Below are 27,720 nucleotides of genomic sequence, written 5' to 3'. Positions count from 1 at the left end.
TAGCTGAGGGTAGTGTCACTTGGCATTAGCCAAGGAAAGCGGCTGAGTAAGGGCTGTGTCTGACAATCGGCTCTAGCTTGATTTTAATGTTCATGCAGTCACAAGCTCTGTATTCAGTTAAACATGGGTAAAACACATGTTGTTGGTGTAAAAATTTAACTGAAATGAATGGCTCTGAATTAGTGGCGCTCCCAGATTACTGGCGTTATGGCATCGTTTTGACCAAGGCATGCTGGGATTGAGTGGCATCAACTACCGGAGCTCTATTGGCATCGCTAACAGATACAAGAACTGGACACAGATTCCGCTTACCAGTTCCATCGATTCCTATGGGAGCTGCTCAATGGCACATGAAGCCAGTTCATGGAGGCTATCATGTTTGCATGCGCACAAATGCCTGTAATGTGTACCAAAACGTGAAGGATCACAGTACATTGGTAAACACAAAGCAATCGCTTGAACCACTGAGCACTGCAGGGGCGCGGCCCAAGAGAATTGAGGACCGAATCTTCCAAGTTGTCTGCCAATTGCATTTAGCAGCTAGCTAGCTACAGGATTTTATAGAAAAAAAAGGTTTCTAACCTTTCTGCTAGTTAAAATAATAAATTAGGGAGTCAATATTTGTATAGAAGCATTTGGCTACATTTGACTGAAATATTACCTTAGATAGCTACTTATGGAAAAAGCTACCTGATCAGCTAGCTAGCAAGACTTTGAATTACAGTTAAAAGCTGCGGTCTGCTAGCTAATTATGTTTGAAAACCTGGCTATTGCGCTTCTGAACTGACTAGCTACTAGCATATGTAGCATATATATATATATATACATTTATAAACAATACTAATATTACACAGTACCACAAGTAATTAATTCATTATAGCTGGCTAGCCAAAACTGATTGACTGCTGACAAACTTCTGACTAACCAATTAAATTGTCTCAGTCTTTCCACCCACCAACCTCTCAGATTGTCTCAGTCTACCCACAGACCTTGAAACTGAGTGGAGCCACACCTTTCCTTTCCAGCTCACTACAACTGATTACTGCTTTCCTTTTATGGTTGAGAGGTAGATGACTGTACTTATGGATGTCCCACATCAGTGAGTGAAAGTTTGAGCTTTCCATCTTCCAGGATCTACTTTACCGAACTGAGTGAGGATGCTGTGATTGTTCGAGAACCCCTTGACTAAAGAATCCTTCAGGACTTTGTAGCCTATATCCTCTCAGACTCAATAGAAGCTACTCAGAGCTCCATTCCTCAGAGGCCTCTTCAGTTCATGTCATGAAGCAGAGCGGGCTGTGTAAGAGGAGCAGGCCTATTGAAATGACTGGCTGCTTGGTAGAGTGCCATTTATAGATTTAGAGATGAGAGCTTCCTGTCATCCATGAGCAGTCTGCTAAAGTCTCCTGCAAACCCACAAGGAATCCTGATACTTTCCCTATTGCCTTACTGACCAGTGTACCAGTGTACAATATCTTTTTTTCCTGCCTTTTTTGTTTTCTCGGATGGCACTTCATACTCTGAGAAAATGAGATGTTACTCTTGGCCTAGCAAGGCCCTGCTAGCATAAGGCAGAAATGTATTAAGGTTCATGTAGGAGCTCATATGGGTAAAGAACATTAGTATGACATTTACATGTGAGTGACCCTGTCGTATGCTTAGACAGCAGAATGTGCATATCACACCAGACCACCATCCTATAATGTTCAAACCAGAATTATCAGGCAAGAAGATTGTAACCTGTCTACAGAAATGGGACGTGGACTATGGTTCTGATGCTTGTGTTTAATAATGACTCACAGACCTTTAGATCATTTCAGGAAATGTGGGAAATATTTATCTTGATCCACAGCTAATTGGAATACCTTCAGTTTAAGAACATCTTATCAGTGCTTTTTAAAAAGGACTTATATTACCTATGAGGTTCACATTTATGTTGTATTAACGTGGGATTGCAGTTAAATTGTACAGCATTAAACTAGATAGGTGTTTTGTAATGGCTAGATCCATTCTATTGTATTAAACTAATACTCCAAACTAATCATTAAACTAACAAAACTATTTAGGCAAGGGTATAGTTGTATAATTGTATAAAAGGGTATAATTGTATAATTGGGTTAGAACCTAGACAGTAGTGTCATATAGAGGGGCTGCTGGATGGCACGTTTGGTTTATGGACGAGCCTCACAGCCTGGGATCGAATCCGGACCATGGCACTGCAGACTCTGCTCTGTGCTAGCTTTTCTGTAGTCTGCAGTATGAAAGGAGGCAGCTTGCGCTGCTTGTGTTTTGGAAGAGAACTGTTGATGTCAGCACTCCAGAGTCGGCAGTGGGGGTTCACGGCATGACCATGGTTGCAGGCGATTGGCCATTACAAATCGGCATGGGAGACGCTCAGCCCCTTTGGTGCCACATTTATGAAGAGAAAAGTGCCATATAGTTGGAGCCTGGACTAAGTCATTATGGTATTATTATATAGGCTAAATTGCAATAAACTAAATCATTATAAGTTTAGCACCTTGACAAATTGATAAAACACCCCTGATCTAGGTTAAATTATCACAGGGTGAGAAACTAGGCAGTTTTATCGAAGGGTTAGTGCTTAGTCTAAAATTATTATAGAGATAACATCTAGTCTTAATGGTAATAGGGTTCGCAGTGTTATCACGGTATTGGCACGCAGACTAAATGATAATGGGGTTTGTATCTGATCCAAATTAACATAGTGTAAGCACCTAAAGCAGCGTGGGGTTTCCTGTTACCAGTCCAGTTCGAGCAGTCATTTCAATTGAGTGAAACGTGTTGTGTTAGGTGTGTGGTAACAGGTTTGGGCTGCTTCTCTCTCTCTCTTCACAGGACGTACTGGGGTCTGCGGAACCACTTTCCTGGCGAGGCCGACGCCCTGTACAACTCGCTGGAGCCCTCGTACCAGCGCAACCTGCAGTCCTGTCTGCGCAGCTCAGGCAGTGTGGCCTCCCTGCCCCAATCTGACCGCTCCTCCTCCAGCTCCCAGGAGAGCCTGAAGTAAGAGCAGTAGCAGCACACGCTAACAGCACATACGCTGGCAGTACAGGGTATACTGAACCGTTCTGATCTGAACCCTTATTAGACCGCCATTGTAGTATAATAATTAGGGAACTGGCCTTGTGACTCAGAGATGGGAGGATACATTCTCAGCAGGGGTGCTGCTGTTGTACCCTTGAGACTATGTAACCTGATTTGTTCAGTAAAATCGCTGAATAAACTAATTGTTCGTAAAAATGAAATTTGTGTAAGTCACTGTATAGGAGTGTCTGCTAAATACCAAAAGCTAAAAGCAATGTACTTTTTGTCTAATTTTTTTTTTAAAAGTACATTTGTTGTCTCTACCTAAAGAACAAAGCAAGATAACATGGAATAGAAGGGCAAACATTTACAAATCTGTCTCTGTTCAGAGTCTTCAACTGTGGAAGGTGCCTTAATTAGGACAGCATAACCCTACAGTGAGTCAGTGAAGTGTGTCCTTATGAACGAAAGATGGAATTCCAACAATTTAATCCAAATATATTACTTTGTATTTAAATTCCACTTCAGGCTGCAGGAACCCTGTTTAATGTGTTTCTTAGTTGCTGACTGTTTGCTTTTGCTGGACATCTGATGTATTGTGGTTTTGGAGAGGAGAGTTTGTTGCCTGTGTTTGGCAGGCGGGCATGCTTTATAGGGCATGCTTTAAGCTTCCCGCTGCATCAACCTCATTTCCCCTGATAAACTATGTGTGAATGTTCCATCATACTGGGCTCTTCGGGGCATTGTGGGAAGGCCACTGAACAGCCTGGCAAATCTCCGCCCTCCTCACTCAGCCCTGTATCCTTCACGCAATTCACTGGCCACTGCTGAGGCTGTATTAAAGTTAGATCAAGATTTGCTAAATTGAATTGCTAGAATGGCAACCTGCGATGGGTACTTGAAATTTGGCCAGCCTTAATACACACAATGTATTTTCTGGAGATAACTCGCCCGTCCCAACACCTGTGGATGAGGTGGTGAGCACTGACATGGCTGCTGTAGTTCTTGCTGGAAGGAGATATCGTTGGCATCACTACTCATCGATTTGAATGGAGTATTGTCAACACAAACATGTCCCTAGGAGTGAAGACAAAACAATATTAAAACCAGACACATAGTTCTGGAGATATTGGATGAAATACAAAGATGACCTGGAACTGCTCAGTCGCATACATGCCTTTCCTGAATTACAGTAAAAAGACTAAATATCCTTCTGCTTCTGGCTGCTGCCTTTCATGTATGCAGTGGAATGGAACCTCAGTGTACTGCTTCTTGGTCTGAACTTAACTGCCTTTTGTCTTCATGTATTACTTGTGAATTCTTGTCTAGACACACTTGAAATAAGCTAGATGTAGGAAAAGTGGTAGCATTATTTAAAGTATATTTCAAGGCTGTGTTCATTTGTCCAATTACTTTATGTACATACCCAGAAAATCAACAGTTTGCACAGGCATTTTTCCTCAACACTTTCTGCAGTGTTGGTCTGTCCTGCTAAAGGTGTTTTTTGGTTTTGACTGTGGAAAACTTTGAAAACTAAAATAGATTTCATGCTGTCAGTCTTTAGTGAAAATAGAGATCGCACAGTGTATGACAGTGTTCAATGTAAATAGATATTCTGATTGTGACAGCATATAGTGTAAATGGATATTGGACAGAGTCTGACTGTGTTCTATGTAAATAGATACACTGATTGTGACAGGGCAGTGTAAATGGATATCATATAGAATATAGCGGTGTTCATTGTAAGGGATATATGGATTGTAACCTTGTAAATTTTAAATGGATATTGTACAGGGTCTGAGTGTTCAGTGCAACTGTGTAAAATGCCAATTGGATATCCTACAAAGTCTGAGAGTGGTCAGTGTATATAGATATTCTAATTATTAGTGTTTGTGACGGCATAAAATATATAAATAGATATCAGTGGCCAGTGTTTCTGTGATGATTGTTACGGGTTAAGTCTGTGTTCTGACGGTCATGGATTGTGTTTTTCTCTGTGTCACAGCCGCCCTCTCTCATCTAAGTGGTCTGCTGCGCCAGGGAGAGGTAGGTTCGAAAGCATCCTGTGACAAAACTCGTTTCACCTTCCTGCATTTCTTCATATGAAGCAAAATATAATTAAATGTTTCATTCATTTGCATGTAGCCCATTTTCATACTTGTGTCCAATTCTAAGTAAGCAATGTGTTCACATCATTGGTGTCAATATCTACATTAAAAATTGTCTCATGAAAGTGATTTCTGCATGTGTTACCTGTACATATGTGACACTGAAAAAGCTTAGTTAGTACTGCCAGTGCCAGTAGCTCCATAGGGTGACGCGCAACACATGGGGTACATGAACACATCTGCAATTGAAATAGTTAATTGGACATTCCAAATTTTGGGGGGAATGGACATGTTCAGTTTTTTTTAATAGATTTGTTTTCCTGACTATTTGGGAAGAAATATGGGTGGGGTATTTTTAGAAAAGCTTTTTTTAAAAATCTTGCGGCTGAATGCAGCATATGTTTAAAATTGCTTACATTGCAAATATATCTCAGTCACAATAAAACTTGTTATTAAGTTCAGTGAGTTCACTGACTCAATATTTTGTTTTTCTGCCATATTTTGTGTCCAGATACCATCTGGTGGCCAGTAATGGAATCATATTACATACTAATCAAACAATTTACAAATAAATTTACAAAATAAAATGAATAAATGGACATCACTGTACGTTGACAAATGAGCTCTTTCACTGTCACGCGTGTAGTTGTTTACCTTCCCCCTTCCTCTGAACAATTTTGCCAACAACAGAATGAAAAGCCTATGGGACCCAGCAACACTGGTGCATTAGATGGTGATGGGTGCCATCTTTGAAAGGGCCCAAACGGCAGGCTAGTACACCTGATCTGAGGGTCTCTCCTCTCCCCCCTCCCCCAGTTCCTGCCAGTGCAAAGCCCGTAGGCTCCTCTGGGTCTCTGCAGCGCTCCCGCAGTGACATTGATGTTAATGCAGCCGCTGGCGCCAAGGCGCGTCACAGCGGGAAGACGGGGGCCACCAGCCGGCTGACCCCGTCAAGCCGCCCCACAGGCTCCTACAGCTCACTGGGTAAGAGTCAGGGCCCCCGGAGGCTCCTATAGATCTCTGGGTAAAAGTCAGGGGCCCTACAGGCTCCTACAGCTCTCTGGGTAAGAGTCAGGGCCCCCATAGGCTCCTATAGATCTCTGGGTAAGAGTCTGGGGCCCCACAGGCTCCTACAGCTCACTGGGTAAGAGTCAGGGCCCCCGTAGGCTCCTATAAATCTCAGGGTAAGAGTCTGGGGCCCTGCAGACTCCTATAGATTACTGGGTAAGAGTCTGGGGCCCCACAGGCTCCTACAGCTCACTGGGTAAGAGTCAGGGCCCCCGTAGGCTCCTATAAATCTCAGGGTAAGAGTCTGGGGCCCTGCAGACTCCTATAGATTACTGGGTAAGAGTCTGGGGCCCTACAGACTCCTATAGATCACTGGGTAAGAGTCAGGGGCCCTACAGGCTCCTGTATATCTGTGGTAAGTTTGCACACCCATACTTAAGAAAATGCAAAGCAACACTATGAAACGCTGAGATAAACTTGTGGACCAGTAGCATTATTGGATTTTTGCACAGAAATGCATCAGCAGCCATAATGTGGCAAAGTTTGATGGGTGACTATCACTCCTACCTCCCACCCCATAACCCACCTGTCACCTTTCAGACCATTGTTCAAAGCATTGTCTGTGTATTTCCTATTCTGTGCACATGCATGCATGTTTGTCCAGAGCATATAATATCTGTCTGTCTCTCTCTCTGTCTGTCGGCCTCTCTCTCTTTTTCTCTCTCCCTGTTTCTCTAACATGTTCATTCTGACTTTCTCTTCCTCTGCTTCTAAAGATGAAGCGTCTGATAAGACAGATGGTAAGAATGCCTCACTCTGTCAACATTTAACCTACACCCTTCCACACACGCAGCTTTATCGGCTTGGGTTCAAAGCGGTAGGGGCGTGAAAGGGTTAACCCCTCAGCTGTTCCTGTCTAATGCAAATGACTGTGCTTGCCAGCGGTAAGACTGTAACACAAGTAGCGCAAGTTAATTTTATCGTCTCTGGACCCTGTAATCCTGCTGGCAACACATGACACAGTTCTGTAACGCTTGTTGTCTGTAATTGCATGCTGTATATTGGAACAAGAGCCCTGTATGGAGTAAGATTAGCAGCAGTGCTGCCTCGCCTCACTCCTGTCCGCCTGTAGCACAGTAGGCCTGCACCATAGGAGGTCCTGGTGCAGACCCACCCAGAACACAGCCTGGGCTGACCAAACCACTTTTGAGTCTGTAAACCTTATTCTGTGGAGTCTGTGGACTTACTACATATTGAAAGTTAGTTTGTGACTTATCAATTAGTATTACTGTATACAATAATACAGTGTCGTTGTTAAAACAGAAGCCTTTCCTACTGACATTGGTGTTTTTGGTTGCATTGTTTTTATGTGTGTGTGTGTGTTTTGAGTGTTACTTTCCCGCTTGATTGGCATAGAACTTGTAGTTGCTGTACCACTGTAACACTGAATGCAATTAAGACTCAAGACTCTTTCTGTTTAGGGTCCATGTCAGATGATGGTAAGACTGGAGCTTTGCTAGAAGTAACTGTTAAGCCCAAGTCTGCATTTAGCCCCTTAATGCTGTTTAACCAAACTGGAATTTCATAATTTCACAAAACCATAAGGAAATCCCAGTAACCTTAATGTGTGAAAAGCACCATATATGCTCCAGCCCTAAAGGGGCCATGTTTGTCTGTAATATATTTATACTTCAGAAGTGTTATCATCTGCTTTCTTATATGTAGGACACTTAATTGCATCCTGCCTGCTTCTTAACCTCTTCTGGCAGATCTAGTGCCTCCAGTTCCAAACCAGCCTCTGATATTAGAGATGTGCTTAATTTCATCTTCACTCTAAGATTATGCTGAAACTAATTTATATGGAGCCTCACAACATGGTGTCTGACATGAATTTTGAGAGGTGTTGTGGTGTGGGAGGTGTTGGTGTATGGGAGGTTTGGGAGGTGTTGGGGTGTGGGACATTTGGGAAGTTTGGGAGGTGGTGGTGTGTGGGAGGTTTGGGAGGTGTTGGGGTGTGAGAGATTTGGGAGGTGTTGGGGTGTGGGAAATTTGTGAGGTGTTGGGTATGAGAGATTTGGATGGTGTCGGGGTATGGGAGGTTTGGGAATTGTTAGGCTTTGGGAGATCTGGGAGGTGTTGGGGTGTGGGAGGTTTGGTAGGTGTTGAGATGTGGGATATTTGAGAGGTGTTGGGTTGTAGGAGGTTTGGGAGTTGTTGGGGTATGGGAGATTTTGGAGGTCTGGGAAGTGTTGGGGTGTGGGAGATTTGGGAGGTGTTTGGGTGTGGGAGGTTTGAGTGTTGTTGGGGTGTGGGAGGTGTTGAGGTATGGGAGATTTTGGAGGTTTGTGAGGTGTTGGGGTGTGGGAGATTTAGGAGGTGTTGGGTGTGGGACGTTTGGGAGTTTGGGTGTGGGAGATTTGGGAGGTGTTGGGTGTGGGAGGTTTGGGAAGTGTTGGGGTGGGTATGGGAGATTTGGAAAGTGTTGAGGTGTGGGAGATTAGGGTGGTGTTGGGGTGTGGGAGATTTGGTAGGTGTTGAGGTGTGGGAGATTTGCGAGGTGTTGGGGTTTGGGAGATTTTGGAGGTTTGGCAGTTGTTGGGGTGTGGGAGGTTTGGGAAGTGTTGGGGTATGGGAGATTTGGGAGGTGTTGGGGTGTGGTGGCCAGAAACAGGTTGGATCAGAAGAACACAGAAACAGTTGTGGTAATTTGCGCCCCCTGCATGAACTTGAGGGACTCACCCCATTATCCTTGATGTCTGTAGGGCGTCTGCGTACCAAGCAGACCCTCAGCACGGTGTCCGGAGGGGCAGGCAGCAGCCAGGTGGACTCACGCGGACGCAGCCGGTCCAAGATGGTCTCCCAGTCGCAGCGTACGTACCGTACCGCCTCTCTCTCCGATATGTGTGTCCCGTAAACTTTTCTCCCTGTTGTTTATGCTGGGCATTGGTTGTCCAATTTCTATATTACAGCAAAATTCCTAACAATGAGCTTGCGCTGGTTTTGTGCCTCTAGGTTCTGAAGATTCCGATTGCACGCCAGGTATTTCCCATCACTGTGTCCTTGTTCATTTGTCAGTTCGTGGCACGGGGACTCGCGTGCCCTGTGTGTTTGTCGGTTGACCGCAGGGGATTTGTGTGCTGTTGCATTTGATGTTGTGGATTTGAATTTTATTTTGCATGCATTTTTTTCCAGCCAGTGGGGTGTTGATAGTGCAAGAGTTAATTTCTGGCTGTGGCTGAAGTAATAATGTGCTGTGATGTGGTGTAGAAGTAACTGCTGTCAGCACACATTTAGCATTGAGCTGCAGCTGGTTACCATGTAATGCAAATTGAGCCAGGTGGTCTATAAAAAGCCAGATCCTTTCCGTTTGCTCACCCACAGTGAAGAGGAAGTCCTCTGGGAGTGCGGGACAAATACATTGCTGAACTGTCGAGCAGGGAATTTAGGGTGGTGGTGCACCAATACAAGTGCGTATCCAAGTCTCTGATTAAATGATGGACACTTGTCAAACTTGAAGATTATTATTATTATTTTTTCAATATATTTTTTGGGCTTTTTCAGCTTTATTTGATAGAACAGTGTAGAGAGACAGGAACAATTATGAGGAGAGAGAGGGAGAGATGTGCGACAAAGGTCAGCGGCTGGATTCAAACCGCCGACGCCGCTGCTCGCATTGAGAATGTGGATAGCGCTCTACGGGCTGCGTCACTAGAGGCCCCAAACTTGAAGATTTTGAGTAAATTTGACTTGGGGTGTATCACTTGTTGAAATTTTTATAGCGAAGACCAGGAGTGAAGTGGACATTTGAAAAACCGATGCAGCGCAGTCTTAAGCAAAGATGCAGACAAATCCATCAATACAGCCCAGCTGGACCTTCATAATGTATACAGCATATATTATTTATTTCCTATTTATTAGACTTGGTTTAGTGGTTTCAATTCAAATTTTTCTGTACGCTAATGATTAGCTTGCTGGAAAATCACTGAAGCATTGGATTAATATCAAGTAGCCTACATGGTTGATTCATTTTATGACAATAATTAAGTGATGTGAACTGGTGTAAATGATCAAACATCCAAATTACACCAAGATACTATAGCATGAATACGTTCAGAAGTCTTTGGCTTTTCTGTATTTTAAGTGTTTAAGTTATTCGCAATATTGCAAATATTTAAAAAGATCATCTGACTTGAATATAATGATTATAAATTATACTATATAAAGTTAAAGCCTTTGAAATTTATGTAGAATCCTAAAAGGTGTGGATTTATTTGTTCACAGATCTGTCTTTGCAAAGTACATTATAAAAATTAAATGTTTATTTGGTGGCTTTTATACTCTGATGCGTGGGTGGATTTGTCTCGATTCTTAACTGCCCGGTACACTGACATGGCCCTTCTACGCAACCTAGCTAGCATGACTTCTTTGCCCTGTGTCTAACAGCATCAAGGCCCTTTATTTTTGCTGAATGCTGTGCAGCCAGCGCCCATATCCATAATTATCAAATAAACAGGAATGAAGAAGTAGAGGGGTCGATTGTGTATGGACCAGCAGTGATTGGACACAGCTGGGCTTGTGCAGCAGCAAACGATTAAACGATTACAATGCAGGCCGACAAACTTTTGGGAAAACTGGAGAAGCCGTGTGACACCTTTGCTGTGGAAAAATACCACTGCGTCCCTGCAGGCCTTGTTTCAGGTGGATTGCTGTTGATCTTCTCCCCTGGGCTTGTGACCAATTGAATCAGCGCAGCATTCTGTTCATTTAAAGGAACAGATTTAAAAGCCTCCCCCAGACGTGGTTGCTTGTTATTTGCGTGTCACAGGGGGGTGCTCTGGGAGACCCACTCCCAACTGTTTTCCACTCCCCTCTGCAACACCAACAACCAATCACCAATCACGAAATACAGCATCTGTGTGCAGAGTGCTGACCTCAGATCAGTTTGTGGATGAAGCAGGAAGCAAGAGGACTTCCCAGTGTAGGCCTTGCATCTGTAAGGTGGTGTGCCACCCAAATGAACACAGAGTGACCACTGGGGAGAAAATTGTAGCCGTTCTCACTGACCAATCTGTGTACAAGTTTTGCATTAACACCGCAGTTCTGGCCAGTACAGTGTTTCCCAAGGTCTGGACCCCCTCCCCTGCGTCTCTGTCTGGGAGTGCACAGCACACCCAGTATGGAGACCTCAGCACACGTGCCTGTGATTCACACAGTTTTCAGTTACGCAGGACTTCGCTATGTTCCGTCACCATGGTGCTACGTGTTTCTCTGTGTTCTGACTTACTGTGAAGCTGAGAGTGCTGGCTACAGTCGGGTTTCATTGTCTCTTGGTGTGTGTCTTGGCTTCCACATGGTGTGTGTGTATGAATACTATTTCCACAGCTTTGCTTAATCTTTGTTTGACATCAGCCATGTGTTCTCCCATTCTTCACATTTGGAAAGTGAATGTGTGGCAGGCTATTTGCTTCCTTTTTTCCTTAGTTTTTGTAAGTCCTGTATGCTTTTTATGTGACTCGTGTGGCCTAGTCTAGAATCTTCAATGTGTGCTAAGACACGACCTTTGACACTACCTCTGCAGCACACCCACTCATCTCTCTCTCTCTCTCCCTCTCTTTTTCTCTCTCTCTCTCTCTCTCTCTCTCTCTCAAGCACACACACACCCCCAGTCCTGCCCCATCCACCCCAGCTACTCCAATATGCTACCCCTGGCAGGGCAGGGTAACATTCCAACCCCCTCTCTAAATCTGTCTGTTATCCGTCGGACTCCTCACTGCATGCCCCGCGTCTCCCTAATTACTCTCACTCATCATTCTAGTCACACTCACTCACCACTCCCCCCCCCCCACATGCCTTCTCATTTTTCTCTCGTCACTGTCATCCCCTCCCTGCATCCCTCTCTCATCACTCGTCACCCTTCACCCTTTATTTTACACCTCCCTCATATCCCCCTTTCATCAGGCTCTGTGCCTCTCTCGCACCCCTCTCTCATCACTACATCATTACATTACAATCACTTGGCAGATGCTCTTATCCGGATCATCGCTCTGTCACCATCTGCACTCCTCTCACCACTCTATCACTTTATCCCGTCCTCTCTCCCTCCTCATTCTCTGTCAGGGTTCTCTCCTTTTCTCTACAATTTCTTTATAGACTGAATTCCCAGCCTTTTTTTGTTCTGGTTATTTTGTTATTATTTAGCAGCTAATTCTGCCCTTTTCTGATTCGCTGTGGCCATGTTTATTTTCCACCTCTGAAAAACCAGTTTGGTTTGAAGTTAGCCTCAGTGCACTGTTACCAAGCAATACGGAATCGTCCCTGAGAAATACCATTCAGTTAGGATTTCATACAGCCAAGTCTGATCATTTTTTAAAAAATTTTAAATATCTGACCACATCACGGCACACTGCACATGTGCATTTACATTTTAAATTACATGTACATTAGATCTTGCCCGTTTACCTCTCACTCTTATCCAGAGGCACATATTTTTTCAACTTTTGCAACTTCAGCCAATTAAATGTGATTGTGACATTGAGTCATAAAGGCTCAAGCTAGCATTAGCTATCTTTACAAAACAAACATGGCTGAAAAACTCATTGTCGCTGTCAGTGTCTCCATCATTGTTGTGTTAGCGATCGGCTGCTGGTGGCTTCTTGCTGGAAGTGTCGCCATAGAAATGATTGGACACGCCCACTGAGCAACTACCTCCCTACCTCATAAATAGAAAGCCGCTTCTGGAAGCAAGCAACTGCGGCCTGTGAGAACGGCCCAGAAATCGGAAAGATCTGTTCATGTGCAGCAGCACATTAAAACGTACTGTAAGGCTCAGTGTCCATTTTATGCAAGCTGTGATATTTCCACCATAAAATGAAGTCCGTGCAGCTTCATTAATCAGTTGGTCTCGTTCATTAATTTGTTAGTCTCTTTTGGACCGGCAGCTCATGCTGTTTGTGTTGCCATAGGTTCTGACCCAGTATCTTACTCTCTCTGTGTCCCTCTGTCCCCCCCCTAGCGGGCAGCAGGTCGGGTTCTCCTGGCAGGGTTCTGACCAGCACGGCCCTGAGCACAGTGAACTCGGGGGCCCAGCGGGGACTAGCGGGGCCCGGGGCATCCTACAGAAGGAGCCGAATCCCACGCAGCCAGGGTTGCAGCCGCGACTCCAGCCCCACCCGGCTCTCCGTAGGTAAGCACAGCCCTTCCTCCAATCCGCAGCTCCACCCACTTTTCACTCTTTGCCCCGCCCCCTTTATGTCTTGCATCAGCTCCGCCTCCACCCTTTGTCTGACCTTATCTATGGGGCTGACATTTTGTCTTGTTTGAAACTGTATGAGTTTGAAAGTATGTGTTACAGGTAATGAAAGTAGCTATTTTTTGCTTCTGCTTCCTTTTATCATTGTTTTCTATTTACAGTGCAGTGGTTGTTTATATATATATATTACCACAGCACAAAAATATGTTTTTTAGCACCAGAGTAATTTACAAGGCCCTGGTACTTAATCATGTTTTTTTTATACCAGAGTCAGATACAGGGTTGTGGTAGTTCAGGAGTTTGTTCACAAAGGAATTCATAGTCATAATTCATAATGAAAAGTGTTTTGAGCAACTATGAGAAACACTGTATGAATACCTGGATTTGGAGCACTGGATTTCATTTTCAAATGTACTTTATAACATTTCTTTCCACTATTTGAAGTATAATGCCATTTATGTTTTAAAAATGACGCTGGGTAAATCACAGATTCTACTGACTTAACCAGATGACCAACTCCTCCTGCACTCCTTCCATCCTCAGGAGTTTCGATTTTACAGTGCAGTATTGTACTTGGCCAATACATCTTTATTTGTAGTACATGTCAACTTTTCAGCTTCTCTATAGGCTGATCTTTCAATGTTAAGAATACTGAGCTGAGTATCTAGTTAGTCTGTAGGAGCTGTTCTGCCTGTCTTTGTGATGGTTTGTTAACTAATCCTTAAGTGAAATCTGATTTCCTTTGGTTACTCACGTACCAACTCTGAGGCACTGTGGCTCACTTATTGTAGATTTGTATATTCTGTATTATTTTATCCTCTGTTATATTTGTTGAACTATGTGTTTAGGAGATTCCTATAGATCTGTTTCCTAACCTGGCCTATATTTAAATTTCTTCTCTTAAGCCCCGTCAACCCACAGTCAAATCTACAATGGTGGGAGCAGAGGAGGTAAGGCCTGTTGCTGTGTAATAAAACAAATCACCTTCCAGACTACCCGTAGAGTGTCACTGTTCCAATACCTGAGCCATTAGACTGTAATCCAAACTGCACTCACTGCCTCAGCCAACAGACATTAATCCCAACTGCAAACCACAGGCTTACCCATATTGTGGTTTGTTGGTGATGATGAAACTTCTGATTGGACTGTCCCTTGTTGTTGGCTTAGTTATTAATCACTCGGTCTCATTTACAAGTATTAGTGATTAATTGGTTATTGGCTGATATTTTATCTGAAGGGCTAAATACGAGCATTTCATTTTTAAGTCAATGGTAAGGGTCTTGTGGCCAAGCCAAAAATGGGACACCAGTTTGGTGTGCAGTGATCATTTTCAAGATGTGGCAATATTGCAGATGTAGTAGAAGATACTGGACAACACGATGACCACGTTTCATGTGCTACATCCCATATGTTGTGTGGTGCCAAACCGTGTGTTGAAGAAAGCCTTTAGTTATTAACAGATGCGGGTTAACATAGCTTTCAAACTAAACGTAGTTTCCCTCATTAACCAGGATATTTATTCAGACATTGTGACATTGACTATATATTTTTCCTGAAGAATCTTATGTGCTAGACCCTCCTCATCTACAGAGAACAATATAACATGAAAATCTTATACGTGTTTCACAAATGAATTTTAACTCAAATATGCATGATAATCCTTTTTCATGACAAATAATTCCTCACAGTTTCTAAGTATTGGAGTCTGTTTTGAGACAATTTGTGAACAAGATGTATTACCACAGAGTGTTATAGGCATTTATTGCATATGATGAATACACATTACTGTGCAACATCATAAGGCTGTATTGTGTATGTTGAATAGGCAATGTGAATTTACATAACACTCTATTGCGAATTTGGAATAGACATCATTGTATCATAAAATTCTATTACGCATATAAAATGGGCATCACTGCACAGTATCATAAGCCCCATTACAAGTGTGGAATAAGCATCACTGTTCAATATCATAAGCCCCATTATATGTGTGGAATAGACCACCAAAGTATTGTTATCAAATTTGTTGTTCCAGATCACTTCCGGTTCCTTTTTTTCCACCTATGGCTAAAATGAATAGGTTTTTTGTTTCCCGTTAATGAATTATTTTGTCCTTTAAATATGTGAAACTGTGCCATTGTAAATGCTGCATTCATTATATGTGTGATCAACACAATCTAGTAAAATAAATATATTTGCTAACAATCTTGGTGCAAACCGGTTACATACCCACTATTTTAACAAGTAAAGACATCCATATTAAATCCAAAGATCGTAGTTTGAGGCAATAATTGTTTACCCATATTCCAATTTCTGGCAAGGCAATGGAACCAGAATTCCTTATTTGGGTGCAAAATTTACATTACACTTCGGTGGTCCGTTGACATCACTGCACAATATCATAAGCCCTGTTACATGTGTGATGTGTGGAACTGGCATCAGTATGTTGTATCAAAATTCTATTACATGTGTGGACTAAGGCTCTTATATGAAGGGAATCTCTATAGTATCAAACCTGGTATACAGATCTGAAGTATCATATGCATACAACCAGCTAAAACCTTTTCACAACGCTGACATTTCTGTTCCTGCTATTTCAATCTGCTTTATATGTTTATGTGTTTCAGTATCTTACACCTTTAATATATAGTGACAATTATATATAGTGACAGTTATGCAAATAAAAATAAATACCAGTGCAAGTTGGAATTAAGCAGGCCAAGAATGATACCACCTCAATTGTATGTATATCTTTACTCTCATAGAGTATTGATGTACAGGACTGTGCGAAAGACCACCCTTTTGTTTATTAATTGCCAGTCGAAACAAAACAAGCACGACTGACTAATTACCCAGATCCATTGAAAGTGATTTAGAAGTTTTGTTTTAAGCATCTCCTATACCGCTGCCTTTCTTTATGTCTCATTAAAGAAAGTAAAGTTCAGCATCAAACTTTATTTTATTACAAATGACAAACAATAGCGTTAACATAATAAAATGAATTACTCCATTAACTGCCGCATTATCTAAGAGCGCAATGTGAAGTCTATTGTACAAACTTGCAGTGTCAGTGCTTTCAGATGTGTCTGCTCTTTTGTCCTCACCCCAGCAGTTGTGTTCCCCCTTGTGAAAGCAGGATAGTTTTCCTGCTGTTCCCCGTTACAGTTCTCCCCACTGGGGTTTTGTTACAGGGACATTGTACCCTTTCACTGGGACGGGGGATACAGACCTCTTGGGGTAGATTTCATGTTTCTTTTCCTGTCCGCTGAGTGAACCATATGACTGCTCTGTGTCTCTCTCTCTGTTTTTGCGCGCTCTGCTGCCTCTCTCCACGCCTCTGTCGCTCATACCCGCATAGCGCGGGGAAGCCGGATTCCCCGGCCTAGTATGAGTCAGGGCTGCAGCCGGGAAGCCAGCCGCGAGAGCAGCAGGGACACGAGCCCTGTGCGCTCCTTCCAGCCGCTCGGTGAGTACTGCAAGCTCCACCCAGATTCCCATAAGCCCCGCCTGGATTTTCACAAGCCTCGCCCAGATGATTGCAGTCCACACCCATAGCATTAAAAGCCCGGCCCAGTGGGCCACAAGTCTCGCGCACAGAGGTGCAAGCCCGCATTTAAAACGTGGGTAATTTACCCTATATCTCGTTCACACTTCTAGCGCTGTCATCGGATGATAATTTCATTTTACAAGGTGCCAAGTGCCATTTGTGTATAATCTTAACCTGAATTAACCTGTTACACAGCTCTTAATAATTAGAGTTCAAAGAAGATGTCCATTCCATTCCTCTGTCCTGGTATTAGTTTGGCCTTTAAACTTAAATATTGTGCTTAATGTAGATTGAACCAAAATGAATATGGTCATGGCCTAATGGAATATAATTGTCAATATATTTATTCAGACAGAAGGGCAGTCGTATTTCAAGTCCTCTCTTGTTTTGAGGCATTTTTCAATTCCCAGCTACCCCTTAAAGTAAATGGCAGATAGAGTGCCTCATCATCACCTTGAACTGAATTCAGGGTCCTGTAGAGGCACTCCTAGTCTCCTTTGGCTGGTTTCTCTCTAAAGAGATTACACATCCTTTCCATTGCTCCAACCTCTAAGTGGGTGTCGTTGTAAGCCTATAATTTTCCTCCATGCATAGTAATTTAAGTGCATCCACTGATGTGTTGAAAGCTCTGTAATTTACAGCCAGTTCCTTGTCCTTTTCCTGTCTAAATTATCTTTCCTTTAGTTACCACTCCCACATCAAAATTGTCTGGGCAGCTTCTGTTGCGGGATTTTAGCCATTATGAGATACCTCAGCTCTGGTGTCACATACATGGGCACTGCTGTTGCTTGCATAGGCAGTGGCCAGCGCACATTCTTCATTTGAAATTTCAGTGGCCTTTCAAATGTATTCATTTCAGTAGGTTTGTTAAATGTGAGCACTTAGGGAGGAACACTTTGCATTTCAGGTGGAAAGAGTAAACAAATTAAAAAGAGGCCGTAACTTCAGCATGGTTCTTTGCTATGCATTTTGCCTCTAAGAGGGAATTTGACTGAACAGTATTTGTATTGCAAATGATAAAATACAGGACGTAACTAAAATTCAGTGCAGCTAGACTAAAATGGACACGTCAGCAGTGTGTATTTCAGCTCCTCATCTTGCAGGTGAACTGAAATGAGTGTTTCAGCAGTGGGAGTTTCCAGCCCCTGCCAAGGGATCTGTGTGTGTGGTACTGGCTCACTCTTCTGAGGGCTCTCACAAGCTTGGGTTCCACGCCGGGTTCTTACAGGGGAGGGTCTCGCTGGAACAGGCTCTGGCTGTTTCTTGGGCTTTTCCTGGGCTGGGTTCTGTGTAGCGGGATCTTATTAGCTTGGGTTTCGTGTGGATCTCTGGGCTCTCTGCTGGTTGGGCTCCCATTGGGCCAGGTTCGATGGGGTTCTTCTGGCTCTTATTGGCTGGGCTCTTGGTCATTCTTTGGGCTCTTATTGGCTGGGCTCTTGGTCATTTTTTGGGCTCTTATTGGCTGGGCTCTTGGTCATTCTTTGGGCTCTTATTGGCCTGGGCTCTGCGGTTCTCCATTCCAGCTTCGCGACACCACTCCAGGTCCACTGGAACACTCCACACCCCCGATGCCTTTGGGGCGGCAGGTGAAGGCTGAGTAGCACCCCCACATTCTACATCACGCTTCCCATGCCACCACCACCCCCTCCCCCCTCCTGATTTAATATCCCCTCCCAGAGTCTACGTCAGCAAAGCATGCCTAGTCAAACCACTTCTCTTCTGTTCAGAGCTGCTAGATGGCGCATTTAAAAAAATTTTTTTATTATTTTTATTTATTTTTTTCATCATCACCCATTGATTTTCTGTTCAGTGCTGCAGAAAGCCGCAGCTATGGGAGAGACAGCGGTTCACTTTCATTGAAAGGAAGAGCATATGGCCATGCGTGCTGTAGCTTTCTGCAACGTGCTTCTTCATCTCCATCTAAAGGGTTTAAAAGTGCAGGCAGTGCTCACATCGCACGCTAGCCTTTCGTTTCTCTCTGCAGCTCTCGGACCCTCTCTTCCACTGCATGTTTCATGTCCATGCTGATTTACGTTGAGTCTCCATTCTGCTGGCCCAGATCTTATTTGGTTCCTTTTCGTATTTGTGTCTTTTTTCTTTTTCATTAAATGAATTGATGTCACTAGATGGGGAACCACTGCGTGGGCTCTTGTCCTGCTGTGTCTACATACCAGGCCAGGTGAACAGCTATGAAATGCAACAGAAATTTTACTTCGGGTTTATTTCTCTGATTCGTCTCTGAGTGCTGAGGGCTCCCATTTGGAAATTAGACTAGTGAAATGGCTTGTCCTGCAACTGGATATTTTGGCCTGAAACATTGTTGGTGTGGATGCATTTCCGAGCTGTTTTCCATGGAGCCTGGCGTGGAGACATAAGTGTGTGTGTGTGTGTGTGTGTGTGAGTGTGTGTAAGTGTATGTGTGAATACAGGCATTTAAAGTGTGAGGTGTGATCTGTGAAATTGTGTGTGTGTGTATGTAAGTAAGTATGAGCTCAGTCAGGTGAGTAGCACGCGCCTGTGTGTGACAAGCGGTACACTGCGTGTTGTGTGTGTGTGAGCGCAGGCAGATGGGCGGTACACTGTGTGTGTTTGTGCGTGTGTGCGCACGGGCGGATGGGTGGTACACTGTGCGTGTTTGTGACCCGCGCCGTGATCTGTGCTCCTCAGGGTATGGCATGAGCCAGTCCAGCAGGCTCTCGTCTTCAGTCAGCGCCATGCGGGTCCTCAACACTGGCTCCGATGTGGAGGAGGCCCTGGCCGACGCTCTGGTATGTCCCACCGGCCCGCCCATCCTGAAGCCCCGCCCACCCTCCTGCAAAAGCCCCGCCCCTCATCGCCTGAGCTTACTAAATCGCATGCCCGATCACACATTGGTCTCTATTCAGCGAGCTGCGTCTCTTTGGCCTTGATGATTTGTAATTAATAATAAATTAATAATAAATAATGAATCCCCCAATGCTCTCGTTGTCCCTCCTATTTTGCTGTTTCACACACTAACACTGCGCTTCCCTGCTCACAGCCTAATGTATCTTCCCTCACATTTATTGTTTAAAGGGCAGTTATTATGATCCTACACGTTCTAATGCACAGTATTATTGTAATTATACAAACGTGGATTTAAATGTATGCCTGTATTTTCATGAAGTCATTTTTCACGGCGTGAATTGTTTGAACAGCTAGTCATTGTTTTTAGTTGAAGTGCCTAATATGTGACTAACTTCTTCCACTGACTGATTGTGTTTTTTAATGCTGTCAGCTGTTAGGAGACATGAGGAGTAAGGTACAGCATTTTCTTGCTTTCCTGCTTGCGTATGGATGATGTAATGTGGTGCACCCTTGAACACTCATGCACTAGCACCACTGTCTGACGCAACAGCACCCAATGTGCTGTTGCGCAGCTGAATTAATCCTCTTATATGGGCAGCAGTGTAATATAATGGGTAAGGAACAGGTCCTGTAACCTAAAGGTCACAGGTTCGATTTCTGGATAGGACACTACTGTTGTACCCTTGAGCAAGGTACTTAACCTGCATTGCTTCAGTATATATCCAGCTGTATAAAAGGATGCAATGTAAATGCTATGTAAGAGTTTTGTAAGTCGCTCTGGATAAAAGCATTTTCTAAATTGTTGGAATGTAATGTATATTGTAAAGTAGCATTCATTTTCTCTGTTAAGTCTCTCTCTGTAAATAAATGTTCCCATTTGAAATACTTCATAACAGGCTATCCTGTAAATAACCTAAAATGACGAGTCTTTGTCACTCCAGGCCCTTTTCTGTGACTCTTCCCCTTTTCCCCACCCCTAAAGGTTATTGGTCATGACTCCTCCCCCTTTGTTTGGTGCCAGTGGTTTATTGGTTGTGACCCCTCTCCGTCTATAGAAAAAGCCGGCCAGGAGGCGGTACGAGACGTACGGGATGTACTCGGACGACGACGCCAACAGCGACGCATCGAGCGCCTGCTCGGAGCGCTCATACAGCTCGCGCAACGGCAGCATCCCCACCTACATGCGGCAGACGGAGGACGTGGCCGAGGTGCTCAACCGCTGCGCCAGCTCCAACTGGTCCGAGAGGAAGGAGGGTCTGATTGGGCTGCAGAGCCTGCTGAAGAATCAGAGGACCCTCAGGTACTCTGCGTGGCCTTCCTTCGAGTAACTAGGCATTGAGTAATGATGTGCGTATTGTCAATTGGTCCAGTAGAATTTAACTGCCAGCACACCCTTGTGTGTTAATTTGTAGTTTTACGAAGTTTTACATAAAGAGAAGTGGTCTTTTAATGACCAAAACCTATGCGCTAGTAGTATTTTGCAGAGACACAAATGTTTTTTTGTAGATATTAATGTTTTAATGTCTAATTTATACATCCAGGTTTTTCTCTGTTATGTGTTGGCAAGTAGCCAGGTACTTTGGTACAGAACACATATTTAGTACTTCCATCAGCTGAAGTTGAATAGATTTAAAGCAAGACAGAGGAAGTGGATATGCAAATAATATAGTAGAAAGTAAGGCACAATGCAGATTTTAAAGATCAAACCACAAATGTAACTACTTAAAAAAATTAATGATTCTTATAGTTGCTGGTTGACTCATTCAGTTAAGGCACCACACTTTGGTACAAGGATGAGCCCCATGGTCTCAGATCGAATCCAGACCGTGTCAGTGCTAACTGCAATTGAATGAGAGTGCTCAGTCAGTTAGAGGTCAATTGATTAATCAATCATATTTATTGGCAAATTTGGTCTGCTGCCAAGTACAAATACACCCTTGATTCACACTCACAATAAATAAAACAATACAACAAATAAAACTATTGGAACAAAACAATAGGATAGGACCCAGTTTACCTAAAAGACTTAACAAGTGTCACAGGCACAATAATAAAATCCTAGTTAGTGGCATTGAACTTACCAGTGGCCATGGAGACAAAGGAGCCTTTTTTCCACCTCTGTCTTTATGGCACACACCCTGAATCGACAGGCAGAGGGCAGGAGCACGAACTCATCCCATAGTTGGTAGTCAGGAACTAACTTGCTTCCGAGGATCTATTGTAACAGGAGCTGCCTGCTCAGCCCCTAACCTGTTGCCACTTTGACGAGGCAACCATGTGTAAAAAGTTAAAACCGTTTCAATAAAAGTGCAATTTTAAAAGGCGTCATCATAAAAAACTAAAATATTTAAGAATACAACATTTGCTCAAAACAAAATCCATTATCTAAGACAGTGCCTAGATATTTATAATTTTCCGCCAGCCCATAGAGTCTGATACCCCTGAGGTCTGCATTTCATTGCTTCTGGACCTCTGATCAATGTGCTGTGGACTGACAGAGCCACATGGAGGTCTCTCCATTCCACTCTGTGCAAACTGGTATGGACTAAAAGCAGCTAAGACTGGATTATGGAGAGAATCACGATTTTTATAAATTAGCAGGAATGCACATGAGCACGGCTACAAATAGCCAATTAGATATTCTCAATTAGGGTGGGAATTGGACATTCTCAGCTCCACGTTGTATACAAAATTTATTTATTTATTTAGTTATTTTATTTTGTTGATGACATACAATGGAACAGTTTGCATTTCTACTGCAGTGAATTCCAAGCATTTTCTGATGAGAACTGAAAAGCAGACTTGGAGCAAACTTTAGGAATAACCAGGTTGAGTGTCACTAGAGAGATTGCACGGGGAAAGCCCTGGAGAGACCTTTTGAAATTAGAATGATGAGTCAAGTGTGATCGTGTACCTGAGATTGTACAGGAACGGGACAGCTTAAAGTTGGACATGTAAGGGGTGGTTTTGCCTGTGAGGGTTTTGTACTCCAGGTAATGGTAGCAGCTGGTGTATTTATCCTTGAGATTTTTGTGTTGATTATAATGTAGAGTGAGTCTGATTGCTCCTTCTCCCACAGTCGCGTGGAGTTGAAGAGGCTCTGTGAGATCTTCACCAGGATGTTTGCAGACCCGCACAGCAAGGTACAACCCTGCCCAGGACTGTTCAATCACTCACCCCAAGGCTTGCCAGTCATGTGCTGTGAGACTCACAAATCACCCAACAGGAAACTGTTCAATAACCCCACCCAAAGACTTTCTATTAACCCTACTGCAAGACTGTCCACTAACTCCACCCCAAGACCATCCAATAACCCTATCTCAGGACTGTCCAACAACCCCACCAAAACTGTGCACTAACCCCACCCCAAGACTGTCCAATAACCCTACCTCAGGATCATCCAACAGCCCCACCAAAGACTGTCCAATAACCCAACCCCAAGACCGTCTGATAATCCGAACCAAAACTGTCCAATATCCCCACCCCAAGACCATCCAATTACCGTAACCAAGACGTTCTGATAACCCCACCCAAGATGTTCTGGTAGGCCCAGCCCAAAACCTGTGCTGGCTGCTGGCATAAACACTCTATGCAGTCTTTTAGGGCCACAAGCATCCCTGGGCCACACAATTCTAGTTTTAAAATTAGCTTTGGAACACATTTTAATTGTACAGTAATTTACGTGTCTGTAGCTATTGGTTCCCTGATTCGTGATCTCTTCTGGAACCCCGCCCCCTGGTCTGAGATTGCTTCTGCCACCACTTGCGCCCGTCCGATTCGTGCACTCGGTTCCAACAACATTCGTGTTTAGGGCCACCAAAATCCAAGATCCAAAGACTGTCCAATCGCCCCCCAGAGACCGTCCAGTCATTGGCTCTGAGTCTGCCCAGTCACCCATCCCAAGATTGTCCAATCACCTGTCCCATGACTGTCCAATCACCTGCATCGCATCTAGTCACGCATTTGTACATATACCGGATTCTGCCGAAGTAGACTGCGCTGATTTAGGCAGCACCAACACCCCACATTAACGGTTATGTATTGTAACACCTGCAGTCAACAGGTCACACCTTAACACCCCGAGGAATGGGGCAAACCCTAATAGCATGCCAGATTGGAATGTACAGGAATGCCACCGTTCGGTGACAGGTCCATTAAACGTACACACCTGCATCACGCGCTGTTCTGCCAGAAAGCATGAATAACGTATATAAACTACTAACAAATGATGCGTTCCTGCTGACCAATCACCGGCCCACAAGCTGCATGGCACCCCATAGTGTAGATGTGTGAGTGGCTGGTGAAGGCAGCAAATGAGCAGTGAAAATTAAAGAAATTTGAATTCCAGCTAGAAGTTGTGAAGGGGCATCTCACAGGCCGGGGGTTTGGCTCGGCAGAATCCGGTATAAGCTCAGCCACGTTTAAGGTACAATTCATTTTACTGTTGTCTCTTTCTACTGTCTGTCATTCTCTTTCAGATACGCCATTTCAATGCAGTAGCCGAGCACTCACGTTTCTCTTAATTACTGTTTTTTTACACTCAGGTTAAATGTGCTTTTCTTAATGATGCGATCATTTCACTGAGACTGTATCACGGTGTTTATCTTGTATTTGTGACACCTTGAATTTCTTGCACATACGTGTTTCTCCTTGAATGATATTGGCACAGTGTTTTAAACTGAGACTGGAACAAAGCTTAAGGTGTGCATGACAGTGAAGGACCAATAGTCTACAAGCCGTAACCATAGCTATTCTTAAGGGAAATGCAGGAAAGAATATCACATGTAACAGTCCTATGTCCCAACAGATTGTTAATTGATGGGATGCTTTTGTCTGGATTAGGCTGATGCATATGCCATGTGTCTTTCTGAGGGAACGTTTCATGGGGAAGGCCTTTTTGTTTTTTCTACATTAATTTAATTTGCACACAATTAAATATAACTGACACAGTTTGGTTAGTGTCAGATAAACACTGTGTTCAGTTTGAAAGGGAAAAATAAAGCATTGCCTTAGAAATGCTGATCCAGGTTCAGGTTTCCCCTTTGAGATGAAGCAGTTGTAAAGGGCAGTACTGATCCTAGAATCTGCACCTACAATTTACTTCCACTAAAACTATAAAGTTAGTTTAGCGGCAAGCTACATATAAAATATAGTGTGCTAGCCAAGGCCATCCTCTAAAAAATGGAAAGAGTACTGAAATTAGTGGCAAAGAGTACCTGTGGATCCATGCTTATTCAACCCCAACACAAAGGTAGAGGCTGACATGAAACACCAAAAAGCCAGTCCATCAACAAGCAAACTGCCTCTGCTGAACTCACTGAGGTTATCATTGTGTTGAGCATCAGTAGTCGTATCTTTCTGCCAACTGACCGTTGAAACCAGTTTATTGTGCTCACTGCAACAAAGTAAGTCTGAATTTATATAATATTAGATGGGCCCATACAATTTATCCTCACTTGCTGCCTTTCTGAAGCTGCGATGTTTCTCCCCTACTCATTTAGTGGCAGCATGTAGAGGAGTATGTTTAAATTTTTTCAGTTCATGAAATTGCAGGCGAAAGTGTTTATGTCATCAGCGCACCACCTGTGCCCTCCTCTTGATTGTTCACCATCTGGCCATCCTAACTGCAGGGTACGGGCTGCGTTTCAGGCCACACCATGATGAACGGGCACCCGTGCCTGGAACAAGATGCATACGCTGATGTCCGGGTTGAACAAACAGAAAAGACAAGTTCACCCGATATCTGGACATTCTTTCAGGGCAGTCACCCGGTGATACGCTTGTGAAGATAGGTGTCCTGTCACATTGCAGTCTCTTTGGAAATAGCTAAGAATTTCTGATCTGTCCTGCTTCCTGATTTCAATTGGTCTGACCTGCCGCCACATCCACACCTGACTTAACGGCATTGGAATAAGTAAAACATGAGGCACCGAACAAACTAAACATATGTGGTGGCTGGTATATTCTAAAACAAGAGAACATGTACGGTATATGACATAATTGAAAGCTGAAAATGTAAGAGTCAGATGAATGCATTTTGCACTGTGGGCTTTGTTCCATTGTATGTTTAAAGCAAACGTGTCCTTATCACTTGTCACTTCTTTCTTTGACGAGGCTGAAAGAACTCCCACAAACCTTTATATCTTTTGCACTGATTTTGTTTCACAGTTTGTGTCATTGTGTCTCACTGCCAGAAATTAATGCAGGGCATCACACATTTGAAGAAAACTGGACGATTATTTTATTCATTTATTTTTGTTTATAGGTTTGTACAGCCATAAACTAATTAGTGTATTTATCTCTTTTTTTGCATGCTCTCCCCCTGTTGTGGAACTCTATGTAGAGAGTAAGTTTGTTAAATATTTGTCATCCCCTTGCATGGTTGTGCAATTAACTGTTTGTTCATCTGGTTGCATCTGGAAAGCCTTGTGTGGCTAATGAAATGCTGTGTGCTTCAAAATGAATTAGAACTGCTTACTAATACACTGACATTTCATTGCTCAGAGCAGCCACATGTAGTCAATGATGTTTGGTGCAATAAGTCAGCGTCACAAGACAAGTGTGACGCGGTTAACCCTCGCTGTGGTATGTATCTGTATAACTACTACCTCTTATCTTTAAAAATAATATGCATTCAAAAAAAATTATTTTGGGCTCTCTATAAAAGACAAGGTCCCAATTTTACCAGAATACTTTTTATGTTACTTATGTTACCTTTTGATAAATATGTTAAATATTTGAGAATTCTGATAAATTAACCATTCTCCACTTATGATATCTAACAGACACGTCTATACTTATTGTACTACACCAACTTTTGCTGTGTAAGATAATATCATACATTGTCTTTTAATTTCTACCAAAATTTAACTGCACCCTAACAGTATCTAGTGTCCACATTTTAAGAAGGTTTTTATGGAGAAAAGGAGTGAAGAGGCAACACACTTAATAAAATTAACATTTATTTCACTTTACAAAAGGTTTTTTTCCATTTAATTAGCTAGCTATGATAACCACTAAGCACTGCTATATCATAATTCTCTCACTAATTTATCTCTACCATTTGCTGAAATCAAATGCGTTTTGGAGCCATGGAAACCTGTTATTCTGACGGGTTTTTTATGGAATTGTTTTGTTGTTTTAGCAGCCTTCAGTTGCTGAAAATGGACTAAATGACTAAATGCAAGCAAGTACAATACATTTCAGAATTATTATGGAGATAAATACCTGGCAACTTACAGTAGTCCATGTGTCCACAGTAATAATGTGTATTATTTGGCTAGCTATCAATTTACTGTAGCTACCAAGGTGAAAATAAATAAAAATTTCCAACACACTTCATCAATGTCAATCTTAAGAACTTGCAAACTGGCTACAACAGTTGGAAATTGACTGATGTTATCTGAGTAATACAGTTCATTAACTAGATAAGCACACATGCACAGCTAAAGGTGGCTTCTGCTTGGTTATTTAAAGCTGACCATGACTGTGAATCTCTTTTGTTGGAGATCCTTTGAAATCCAGTACCTGACTAGCTAACTGTACAGTCCCTACATCAGGTGTGAGGTGTTTTTTTAGCCACAATGTGATATTGATAATGAATTATTTGTGAACTAGGACCGTATTTGAAGATAAAATGTTTCTTTCAGTTCCAATCTTAACATAATTTCAAGAAGCAAGAGTTGAGAGAGTGGTGGTTTTTTCTGTTTCTGCCACCTCTTCCCCTGACTTCCAGACCACACATTTATTTTAGCTGTGCTTATGTACAGGCTGATTTCGCATTCACTGTCACAGTCACAAGTAACACACAGTCGTACAAGGCATTAAATATGTTTCTCTGCATTTACTAGTTGTGTTCTTTGCAATATAATTCATATATTGACAAAATATGAAAATCTCTAACCAATATGCATTTAATGTAGTCAGTTGTTTAAATA

At 43.0% G+C, this 27,720-nt stretch overlaps 1 protein-coding gene across 27 annotated transcripts in view; it reads left to right on the top strand.

Moving 5' to 3' along the window:
* LOC135255916 (CLIP-associating protein 2-like) overlaps nucleotides 1-27,720 on the top strand; it is a 131,614-nt gene that overhangs the window by 86,282 nt on the left and 17,612 nt on the right. For 6 of the 27 annotated variants that reach the window (XM_064337727.1, XM_064337716.1, XM_064337876.1 and 3 more), the window contains 15 exons: nucleotides 2,857-3,024; nucleotides 5,051-5,091; nucleotides 5,970-6,137; nucleotides 6,938-6,961; nucleotides 7,643-7,660; nucleotides 8,924-9,031; nucleotides 9,174-9,200; nucleotides 13,174-13,344; nucleotides 14,316-14,360; nucleotides 16,769-16,876; nucleotides 18,481-18,543; nucleotides 19,625-19,725; nucleotides 20,214-20,237; nucleotides 20,839-21,083; nucleotides 22,863-22,926. In XM_064337727.1, the coding sequence (XP_064193797.1) occupies nucleotides 2,857-3,024; nucleotides 5,051-5,091; nucleotides 5,970-6,137; nucleotides 6,938-6,961; nucleotides 7,643-7,660; nucleotides 8,924-9,031; nucleotides 9,174-9,200; nucleotides 13,174-13,344; nucleotides 14,316-14,360; nucleotides 16,769-16,876; nucleotides 18,481-18,543; nucleotides 19,625-19,725; nucleotides 20,214-20,237; nucleotides 20,839-21,083; nucleotides 22,863-22,926 (1,375 nt within the window). The remainder of the gene's footprint in view (nucleotides 1-2,856; nucleotides 3,025-5,050; nucleotides 5,092-5,969; nucleotides 6,138-6,937; nucleotides 6,962-7,642; nucleotides 7,661-8,923; nucleotides 9,032-9,173; nucleotides 9,201-13,173; nucleotides 13,345-14,315; nucleotides 14,361-16,768; nucleotides 16,877-18,480; nucleotides 18,544-19,624; nucleotides 19,726-20,213; nucleotides 20,238-20,838; nucleotides 21,084-22,862; nucleotides 22,927-27,720) is intronic. The other 21 variants (XM_064337889.1, XM_064337754.1, XM_064337909.1 and 18 more) reach the window with 16 other exon arrangements.

The sequence above is a fragment of the Anguilla rostrata genome, chromosome 1, assembly GCF_018555375.3.
Source record: "Anguilla rostrata isolate EN2019 chromosome 1, ASM1855537v3, whole genome shotgun sequence".
NCBI classification, from domain to species: domain Eukaryota; kingdom Metazoa; phylum Chordata; class Actinopteri; order Anguilliformes; family Anguillidae; genus Anguilla; species Anguilla rostrata.
The sequence above is the reverse complement of the archived record's forward strand: the minus strand, read 5'-3'. Positions and strand labels throughout refer to the sequence as shown.